General features: G+C 60.3%; 1 protein-coding gene across 1 annotated transcript; it reads left to right on the forward strand.

The window, feature by feature from the left end:
* The first annotated feature begins 904 nt into the window (after positions 1 to 904).
* Positions 905 to 6,666, forward strand: PDZK1IP1 (PDZK1 interacting protein 1). Its single transcript, XM_012649061.1, has 4 exons — positions 905 to 1,294; positions 3,670 to 3,778; positions 5,522 to 5,617; positions 6,213 to 6,666. The coding sequence occupies exons 1-4, from the start codon at positions 1,228 to 1,230 to the stop codon at positions 6,283 to 6,285; spliced, it is 345 nt and encodes a 114-aa protein (XP_012504515.1). The 5' UTR covers positions 905 to 1,227; the 3' UTR covers positions 6,286 to 6,666.
* Positions 6,667 to 10,464: the final 3,798 nt, after the last annotated feature.

Raw genomic sequence — 10,464 nt, forward strand, 5'->3', positions numbered from 1 at the left:
TCAGCTGGCTCCTTATTTCTATGGAATCAGCGTCTCGGCTCCCTGTACTCCCGGGGTGGAGTGGGACACGGAGACCCAGCATGACCCCTGGTCTGGGGCCTCCACAGGTACTTAGGTTGTTCTCAGACCCTGAGCTGGAGGGCCAGATGGACGCCATGTGATCCTGGGGGGACTTTTGTGTCTCCTGAGGAGTCTGACTCCAGGGCCTCCCTGCTCCAGGGGACAGGTGTGCCTTCTTCAAGGCTGCCCTGGCCGTGAGGGCTGAGGGCCCAGGGATTCCGGGCCCCAGGTTGGAAGTTGCTGCCTGGGGTGTCCCCCCTTTTCCCCCCAGCTGGGCTGCATTCACATCAAATGATGCCTCCCACACATTCTCTCCCCTGCGATGGGCAGAGATGGCCCTGAGGGTAGGTGCTGAGGCCTCACTAGGCCCAGATCTTATCAAGGGAAGTCCTGCCTGGTTCCCAGGGACCATGTCTGGAGCCAAGAGGAAGAGCTGAACTGGGCCAGAGCAGCTGGGTGGGGTCAGGGCTTGTTCCCGGGCTGAGAAAGCACCCCCTGCCCCCAGGGAGATCTCAGCAGGAGGGGGAGATTTAGGAAGCTACTGGGCTGGCCCAGGGGAGGAGGTGGGCATAGCACGGGGTCCTGGCATTGGAGCCCCAGGGTCTGGCTTGGTGGGGCAGGCACAGGTGAGGGGAGAAAGGAAACAGGCCAGGCTCTGGGAGGGGTTGAGCCTCTGGGGTTTTCCCAGGCTCTGCAGCCAGCCGGCAAATTTCTTAATTCTGCTGTCAGCCTTCCACGAAGCCCTGCCCACTGGTTTCAGTCAAGGCAGGTGTGACAATGTGTCACGTGTCACGCCCTTCCCTAGAGCCCAGCCCCACTGCCAGGAAGGGGGAGCTCAGGGACTTGGAGGTGAGACTGAGAGTCTCCCCACTTCTGCCTGGCCCTAGGACCCGCCTCTTTAGCTGGCCCCTGGAAGGTGCCTTGAATGAGCCCTGGGCCCGGGCCAGGGGAGGCCAGGCCTGCAGCTCATTACGGTGGGAGGGAGGGCAGTTTCCCTCCACCGCCCACCTTCCCTTCTCCTCCCCTCTCCTTCTTCCCTCTGAGCTCCTTTCCTCCCGGGCTGGACAGAGCCCAGGTTGATCTCAGGCCGACACCAACAGACTCCACAGCGGCTCCAGGAGCCCGGACTCCGGCGGCAGGAGGGAAGCCCAGGAGCTGCCTACAGCCATGTCAGCCCTCAGCCTGGTCATTCTGGGCCTGCTGGCGGCAGTGCCAACCGCCAGCTGTCAACAAGGTAGCGCAGGATTGGGCCAGCCCCCGTGGCGGCAGGGAGGAGGGGGCCGGGCTGGGCACTGATGATCCGGGGGCTGATGGGTGGTGTTCCCTGTAGTTTTGGGGGGAGCAGAGACCGGGCTAGCTGGAAAATCCTCCCAAGGCAGAGACGTCTGAGCCAGGCCTCTGTCTGTGACTTGATTTCCATGAATGAGCAGTGGGCAGCAGGGAAGTGTTGGGTTTAGGATCTGGGTGAGAAGCAGGAGTTGGGCCCAAGCCCAAAGAGCAGGCATTGCCCTAGAGATGGCTGGTCCTGAGTGCAGGGCCAGGGACTACAAGGAGGATGGGAGGGGGGTGCCCAAGCCACCCCTTGGAGGCAGGCTTGCTCCAGGGAGGGACAGTGCTCTCAGGGGTTTGCCCATGGCTTTGACCTAAGTCCTCGCTGTCTCGGCTTCCTGGGCTTGGGTAGAGAGCGGTGCCCCAGGGTGGTCCTACCACATATCTGAGCTCTTCCTCCAGCTCTGCCTGTCTTGCTGTGTGGCCTTGAGCAAATCACAGCCTCTCTTTGAGACTCAGTTTTCTCACCCATAAAATGAAAATGATAAACCCCACTCTGCCCACCTCCCGGGGCTGCTGCCAAGGTCAGAGTTGTGGAAGGGCTTTGCACTAGATGAAGCATCGTGCCCTAAGGTCTGATATCTGCAGCCAAAGTCTGGTGACAGCAGGTGGGACTTAGGTCCAGAGGGGTCTGGCAAAAATGCTTCCAGAGCACCCCCACCCCCTGAGCTCTCATGTATGTCTGCTTCAACTCTGTCTCCTGGATCTTGGAAGCCCTCTCGGGAACTGAAGACCAGAGAGGTTGAGTAGCTTACATGGGTCACACAGCAGGGCAAGAAAGGACAGGACTCAGACACCTTCCTCCTGCCCCAAGCTCTGCCCCTTGCTTTGGGTGCTAGCCCCAGAGCCACATGGGAGGAGGCGCAGGGAAATGCAGTTTCTGTTGTGACAGGAGGGACTTGGCCATAGGGTCTGGAGCAAGCAGGGAGGGGCCTCCCAGGGTAGAGTCCTAACTCCCAGTGCTTGAGCAACCACTGACCTGAGTGGTTGACCTGATTTAGTGACTCTGAATCATTGTTTCTCTGGGGGAAATAATGAATCTAAAGCATCGCGTTTTGGCAGGTGTGGAACTCGCAGCGTAACCACACTGTGTCTCTTCTGCTCCTACTGGAGATAAGCAAGGTCTGATCTGGCCACAGGCCAGAATTCCTAGCCTCCTCTCTCCTTCCTAATACCTGCCAGGCTCCGAGAAGAGGCCAGGCCTTCACTGCAGCAGGAGATGTTTAGGGTAGACTCAAGGTAGGACTTTTTGAGTGGGAGTGAGGCAGTGTAAGGTTTTTGGATGCCCAGCCTGGGCCCCTCAAAATATAGGATGGCTCTAGAGATGCAGGTGTTTTGGCCTGGAGGCAGGACCCCTCACAAGCCTCCTGTAGACCTCTGTCCCCTCCTGGGACCTCTACCCACTGAATGTCTTTCCTCTGCAGGACTGAGCTCCCTCAGGCTTGTGGAGCCCAATGAGGCCAAGCAGAGAGGAGAGCCCTCGGGGCTGCCGGTGGCCTGAAGGCCAAGACTTCTGGGAAATCTTGAGGGTCTGAGTTAGTGTCAAGGGTTGAGAAGAGGAGGAGGGTGCATGATTGGGGCCTCCACCTGGTCTCTCACTCTAAGTCCCTGGGCACCCAGCTGGAGGAGTCAAAAGGGGCTGGTTTCCTTCCCAGCCCCCAAGACCCAGAGGGGAGCTCACCGCTCTGGCCTGTCTCTTGGGACATCCCGGTCCACTCCTCTGCCTGGGCAGCCCGGGCAGCCCTAGCTGAGCAGCCTTGCCCGCCCCACACACGCACACCCTTCCCAGCACCAGGGAAACCTCCTGTTACAGAACGGGATCTTCCAGATGCCAGCCCAGTCTTGCCAGGTCCGGGCCCTCCTCGGCCTTCTGAGAGCCACTCCCAGCTAGCACAGCCTAGGCTGCTGTCCAGGGGGCTGCCCTTTGGTCCCTGCGGCCCAGGCTCTCCCTGGGGGGCCCTGCATGTGACCCACGGTGTGGGGGAGGAGAAGAGGCTCTGGGCTACCTGGATCTCAGTCACAGCACTCTGAGGCCTGTCCGTTGCTTGGCTAATCATTCCTTCCTCCAACTCTTGTCTTCTCTCTGAGCCTCTGTCCTTCCTCCAACTCCATCCTTTTCTTCAGCTCAGTGGGAGTCAGTGGGCCCGCACCCCACCCCTGCAGCCCCAGAATGTCTCCTCTGGTCCTGGCCACTGCTGATGGCCTCCAACACAGGCCCCAGCCCTTGGGGCATGAGGCCCCTCCCTCCCCAGCCTGCTACAACCCCCCACCTCTTTTCAGGCCTGGGGAAACTTCAGCCCTGGATGCAGGGCCTCATCGCCGTGGCAGTGTTCCTGGTCCTCGTTGCGATTGCCTTTGCCGTCAACCGCTTCTGGTGCCAGGAAGAGCCGTGAGTGCTGCCCGAGGGCCCCGGGGGCTGGGCTGGCCCAAGCAGGCAGGAAGGGCCCCAGAACCACTGCTCTTGCTCTAGGAGCTGTGAGAAGGGCCTCAGAAACCCTGGGTCCAGTGCTCTCATTGTGTGGAAGGGAAACTGAGGTTCAAGGTCATGGGGTGCATTGGTGAACTAGAGCTCAGGCTTGTTGGCTCCCAGCCCTGGGCTGTTGGCCCCACAGCTCTCGTGCCCACTCCCCGTGGGTGCTGAGGAGACATCTTCTCTCCTTGGGGGTCTCTCAATGTTTCTATCTGCAGAGTCAGGGCGGTGCTGGCCTGTGAGGGGCTTTGAGCACCTCTGGAAAGGGAGGCTCCGTCCTTCTTGTGGGTCAGTCGTGGTACAGAGGGGCCATGGGACAGACGAGACTGCTGCCCTCATGGGCCCAGACCCGACGAGCAATCACGGGTTCAAGTGTTGCTGCCACTGGGGAGTGCAGACAGCACGGTGGGGCCTGGCCCGGGGTGGGTGGTCAGTCGGAGGCTTCCCCATTGCAGGTTGATCGGGAAACCTGGAGAACAAGAGTCAGTCACGGGACACAGTGGCCTGGGAAGCGCTGCAGTGGAGGGAAGAGTGCACCCAGGGCCTGGGCCAGGAGCAGGGTACCAGGGCTGGTGCGGACGCACAAAGGGCAAGTCCAGGCCAGGAGCTGGGGAAAGGCTACTTCTGTCCCCAGGGGTGGGGACAGCTCTCACAAAGGTGGCCCACTGGCCTGGGTGTTAGCAGCTGTTCTTTGCAGGCTGCCAAGGCAACCCAAGCAGTTCAGGGGTGTGGAGAGAGATGGAGAGGCCTGAGATGAGGGTGCGAGCAGGAAGGATCCGGGCTGAGTAGGCCCTTGTGCACCAATGACCTGAACTTTGGACTTTACCTTAGTACAATGGGAGTCCAGTGACAAGTCTTTTTCAGCCAGTCCCGGGGTGAGACCTGCCTCAGCAGAATCACTCTGGCTGCCTCCAGGGAGGTGGGGCCAGTCAGTCTGCCGGTGTGGACCAGGAGGCTGGGCATGAGGTCGGGGGGAGCCCAGGTCTGGCCATAAGGGGATGGGCCTGCGCGCTGTCTAGGAGGGGACACCTGGGAGCGGCTGGATGGAGATCAGAGTGGGCACAAGGGGAGGAGGACAGGGCTGACGCTGGGGTTTCTGACTGGAGACCACTAACTGAGGCACAGGGCACAGGAGACGAGCAGATCTGGGGCAACTGCTGAGTTTAACTGGGGACATAGGAGGTCTGAGGTGCCTGTAGGATGTCTGAGGAAAGATGAACAGGTGTAAGGTCTGGTGGGAGCAGTTTCCAGGGGCTGGGGGCAGAGCCCACAGCAGGGGGTGTAAACCTGAGCAACAGGCAGGAGCTTTGGCTTCGCCTTCTCCACCGGCCCCAGCTCTGCCTGCAGCAGCCACTGCCTGTGCTGCCCACGCTGCCCAGGGACGTCCTGCTGGGCCTGCTCTGGGGCTGAGCAGAGGGTGGCTGGTGGCGTGGAGAGGGCCTGGCATGTGGAGAAGCCTTTTGCAAATTCCTGACCCCCACAGTGGAGCCCAGAGAGGGGCGTGAGGCCCCGTGGGAGGGCCCAGAAAAACGGCCGCAGGACGAGGGTGCTCTGTGAAGGGGCTGCCACTGCCCTGTGGGCTCGTGAGAACCAGGACCTGAGATAGGGTCTGCTTGGATGGGGGGCCCTCTTGATGTGCCCACTGATGAGCCCTGTCCCCAGGGAGCCCATGCACATGGCGATGACCGTTGGAAACAAAGTTGATGGGGTCCTGGTGGGAACGGATGGAAGGTACTCCTCCATGGTGGCCAGCTTCAGGTGAGGCTCCACACAGGGCTGCCTGCCTTGTGTCCCAAGGACCTGGGGGGACCTTAAGACCAGGCGCTGCTGAGGGTGAGGGGCTGTTGAAGGACCAGGGAGGGGGTGGGGGCTCTGTGAGCACTGCAGGGCTCTGTGGGGAGATGTAGCCTCAGTCTGGGGTGGGGGCTCAGTTAGGGTCGGGGACTTGGCAGGGGAGGGGTCAGCAGGTGGATTGGGGCTCACAGGCAGTGGGCGCTGTGGGGGAAGGGGCTAGATGGGGAAGGGGCTTCAGTGAAGGGGTGAATGAGTGGGGGACTCAGTGTGAGGCGGGGCTCAGTAGGGGATGGTGCTCAGGGGGGATGGGTGACATGGGGGAGGGTTGCTCGGTGGGACCCAGTGGCAGAGCACCCCATGGAAGAGGGAGGTGGGATTCAGGGGTGCTGAGAGGCTTCCTGTCTCAGGTGCACAAGCCCAGATAGGGTCGGGGAACCCCCTTCTGGGAGTCAAACGTTCATTCTGGAAGATGTTGTCCTCACATGTGCCAGGAGGGCAGGGAGAAGGGGATGGATTGGGAGGCGTGATGACCCACCAGGACCCTGCCATCCACTTTCAGGTCCAGCGAGCATGAGAATGCCTATGAGAACGTTCCCGAGGAGGAGGGCAGTGTCCGCAGCACCCCGATGTGAGCCTGGCTCGTGTGGCCCCTGTCCTGAGGCTCCCGGGCACCTGTGACGGATGCCCAATGCCACCACCTGAGCCTCTTCCTTCTCTGCCCAGGAATCTACAATATGGGCTGACTCCCTCCATCCCACAGCACCCCACTCTCCCCCAGATTATCGTCAGCCGAAATTGGAGCTCAGACTGTGTCCAGGCTGGGGCTTGGCTGCGGCCCTGGGCCCTCCTGCCCTGGTCAGAAGAGCTTTCTAAAGAGGACAGTCAGCTCGGCACCTCCCGTCCTGCCTTTCATGTCTTTCCCCATAACTGTGGAAATGGCCCTTATTTCTGTGAAATAAAGACTTTTTGTACTTCTGGGGCTAAGGCTCAGAAACAGCCCCTCAGGCTTCCAGCGAGGCCCGATCTTGCTTTCTGAAATGTGACAACTGCCTTTCGAAGCGGCTGTCACAGTGGCTTTGGAGGATCGTCCAGGAAGCCCCTGCACCCACAGGGCAGCTGAAGCCGAGAGCGTCCAGGCTGGGAGGGGCGGAGGGTTTGTGTCCTGGGTGGGTGTAAAGGAGGGTGGGTGTCTATCCGGTGTCTGAGCGTGAAGCACCCTTGAACGACAGTGTCTGATGAGCTCCCTGCGTGGAAGAGCTCCGGAGGCCATGAGCCAGGGGCGGCAGCGCATCCCTGCCAATGCAGCCTGCAACAGAGGGGGCAGCATCTTCGCCCCAGTCTACCCCTCCCTTGCTGTGTGCCTTGGGGCAAGTTCCCTCCCCTCTCTGGGCTTCAGCTTAATAAATTGTGGCTGTCGCTCTGGTGATTCCTTTTCTAGTCTTTTGCTCATGTGGCTTTCTGGGACTCATGCCTTCCTATCCCACCTCTGCCAGTTTAAACTCAGCCTATTCTTTTTCTTGGCCCAGCCAAGGTTCCTCTTCCTCTGGGAAGACTTCCTTGATTAGACCAGGGCCAAGCCAGGCCACCAGCCCACCAACTTCTCACTCACTGGAGGACAGGCAAAGGTTCCTGCAGGGTCAGTCCTCTGCTAAGGCACAAACACTTTCCTTTCCAGCCTCTGGCGAATCTGATTCTCCTTGCATGAGGCCACATTTACTCCCACCTCTGTCCCCAGTTGTCCCTGAGGGCACAGGGGTGGGTTCCAGTCAGGTCCTTCCACCAGCCTGCCAGGGTCTGAAGGCAGAGCCATCGTCCCCTCTCCCTGCAGCGGGTGAGGCTCAGCGCCTCGCACCTGTGAGGTTTTACCAGGAGGGCCTGCTTCCGCCCAGACTCCGCGTTCCCCAGCAGCTGCCTGGGGTGGAGCCTCCGTGAGAGCCCCTTGGCCCCCTCCCCATTCTGTCTCTCTCAATTTGGGCAGGACTTGGACGGTGGGAGCTGTGGGGGCCCCCGCAGGGGCTGGGCCGGCACTGACCTTACAGCCCCTCACCTCCACCCCCTGTTCCTGCCCTGACCGGGGGCTGCGAGCAGGGAGCTGCCGGCCCCAGAACCGCGAGACCCCCAATCCTTATCGCTCCGTCCCACCTGCCAGCCCTGCCGGATCAGGGAGGGAAAGGAGGCTGGGCCCGGGCCAGGACAGCCGCTTAATGACCCTCCGGGGGCCTAATCTCAGACTGGCAGCCGCTGAGTGGCTCAGGCTCGCTCCTGGAGGAGGCTGATAACGCACCAGCTGGGCCCCCCACCATCTATCGGGCCCCCCAACCAGCCCCCAGGGGGCGACCTCAGAGGGCCTGTGGGGGGGGCGCCTCTGGACCGGGCGGGGCGGGGGCGAGCCCTCCGCCGGCCTGGGGGAGGGGACTCCAAGCTTGAGCGACAGACAGGCAGACCCCGCCACCAGAGGGGTGGGCTGGGCCGGGCGGGAACTCCCAAGGCCTGCGCCGCTCCTCTCTTCCTGCTGTCTCCCAGCCTTCCCTCCCTCCCAGCCACTCTCCCTTTGTCTCTTCCAGCCTTTATCCATCTCTGTCTGCTCCCGCGTCTCCATCTTTGCCTCTCTGTCGCGTCTCCCCCTTCTCCTCCGCGGGAGCTCAGTCCCCACCTTCCTCCGTCCCTGCTGTCGTCTCCTTTCCTTTCCCGCTGCCTCTGCCCCAGCTCTCCCTTCCCTCCCAAACTGCCATGCCTTGGCCGGGCAAGTCCCGCGACCTCGTGGGACTGTCACTTGTTTTCGTGGCATCACTCCCGCCCCCCCGGCCCCCTCCACCAGCCGCGGCCACCGCGCTCAGCTGCCAAGAGCCCTGATTCCGGGTCCCAGACAGTCTTTCACTGTTTAGGACATTCCTGCTCTTCCTGCTTCCTGGAACCGGGCTTGCACCTTTCTGTCTCCTCCTCTACCTGAAGTGTGTCAGTCTCACAGGTTTACATTACAGGTTGCACCCCAACTCGGACAGGAAAGAAAGGCCTCCGCCCCGCGCTGCACCGTAGGCCGGAGATGCAGCGCGGCTTACTTCAGATGGACTTGAAGAGGAACTTCCAGCTAGGACTTGGTTTTGAAAAAAGGCTATGGAGTTCTCTCTCCAGAGTGTCACCTGTTCTAGGATGGAGTGTCAGGTGGTCACGATGAGTTCAAGATTATATCCCTCATACTCAGAGTAACACGCATAGACATACCATTTGTTTATTGTGCTTCAAGGGCCATCAAGTGAAGACTCCTGCTGGGAAGAGCCCCCTCCCCCAGCCAAGGGCAGAGGGTGCCAGGGGGTGAGGCCCAAGTCACACACACTCTGCCCTGTCCTCTTGGACCGAATTCATAGGCAAGTCAAATGGCTGGAGCCGTCAGAACTAGCTTTGGGACCAGGGAGAAAGGCACCTGCCTCCTGTCCTGACTTGGCTGGGGGTCTTGACTCCCTGGCTCAGCTCTCCTCCCAGTTTTTTGTCCCTGGCAGTGTGCATAGTGGCCAAAAGCTTGATCTTGGGAGTCGTGCAGACTCTGGTTTGAATTCCAGCTCTGCTCCTCTCTGCCTGTGGGACCCCAGCCCTTCAGACCCTCCATTCCCTTGTCAGTAGTATCTTCCCTGCGGGCTGCCGGGAGCAAACAAAGATAGCATACCTGAGACTTGCCAGAAAGCCCTCTATGGTCAGCTTAGGTGTCACTTCTTCTGGGACGTTCTCCCCACCCCTGGGTCAGGCACCATCTCTAGGCAACTCCAGCCCCTGCACATCCCTCTGTCTCTGCACCCCTCGCCCCTACCGTGCTGTTTACTTATCTGTGTCCAGCCCCAGCCTCAGGTCTAGGAGCTCCTCATGAATGGGTCACATCCCTCTCTGCGACATCACTACCCGGGACAGGGCTGGACAAGGGAAAGGAAGCCCAAGGAGTGGTGAAGAGACCCAAAGGAAGGAGACTAAACTCCAGACATGTGTCCAGCTGTGTGTCTGTCCACACACATGCACATATTCTCCTTTCTCCCTCTCTCTCTCCCCCTGTCTTTCCCTCTCTCTCTGCCTCTGTCTCTATCTATCTAGTATCTCTCTGTATCTCCCTATCTCTGTCTCCCTCTCTCTGGTTGACAGTCCTGGGAGCTCTCCTGAGCATTGCTGGTCCATCTGGCTCCCTCTGTCTGTCCGTGTCTGCCACCTGGTGGCTGCACACTCTATAGAAAGGGGTGATTCAGCAGAGCCTTCAAACTTGACCTTCAGGCAGGGCTCTTCTCCCTTTAGTGCCGGGAGCAGAGGCCTTCCCATGGTGTGGTCCCAGGACCCCTCTTAAGTTGTGCCAGCATCTCCTGGGTCTTCCCGTGGGCTGCAAGGATGTCTGGGCCTCTGTGCCCCTCCTTTCATACCTCATGCTCTATGCACTACCGGTGGGACCAGCTTTGGGTGCTTGGCCATCTCGATCCTGATGTCACATCTTCCCTCCTCTCAGAAATGATCTGGGAGCCAATGGCTTCTTCCCTGGGCCCTTTTTCCAGAGGGTGAGAGATGACACCATTTCTGGGACCTTGTTCCCCGGAGACCCTGGCCTTCAGAGAGAGCTTGATATGAGACAGAGAGGAAGAAGAAAAGGGAAGAGAAGAAGAGAGGAGAGGAGGGGAGAGGAGAGGAGAGGAGAGGAGAGGAGAGGAGAGGAGAGGAGAAGAGAGGAGAGGAGTCAAAGATGATCCCAGTATCTGTCCTGGGCAAGCTGGAAGATGGTGGTGTCAGGGATTCTGTATGGGGTTATGCAGACTGTGCCTCCACTAACCAGGCCCTGAAAGCTG

Source organism: Propithecus coquereli, unplaced genomic scaffold, assembly GCF_000956105.1.
Source record: "Propithecus coquereli isolate 6110/MARCELLA unplaced genomic scaffold, Pcoq_1.0 Scaffold299, whole genome shotgun sequence".
In the NCBI taxonomy this organism is placed as follows: domain Eukaryota; kingdom Metazoa; phylum Chordata; class Mammalia; order Primates; family Indriidae; genus Propithecus; species Propithecus coquereli.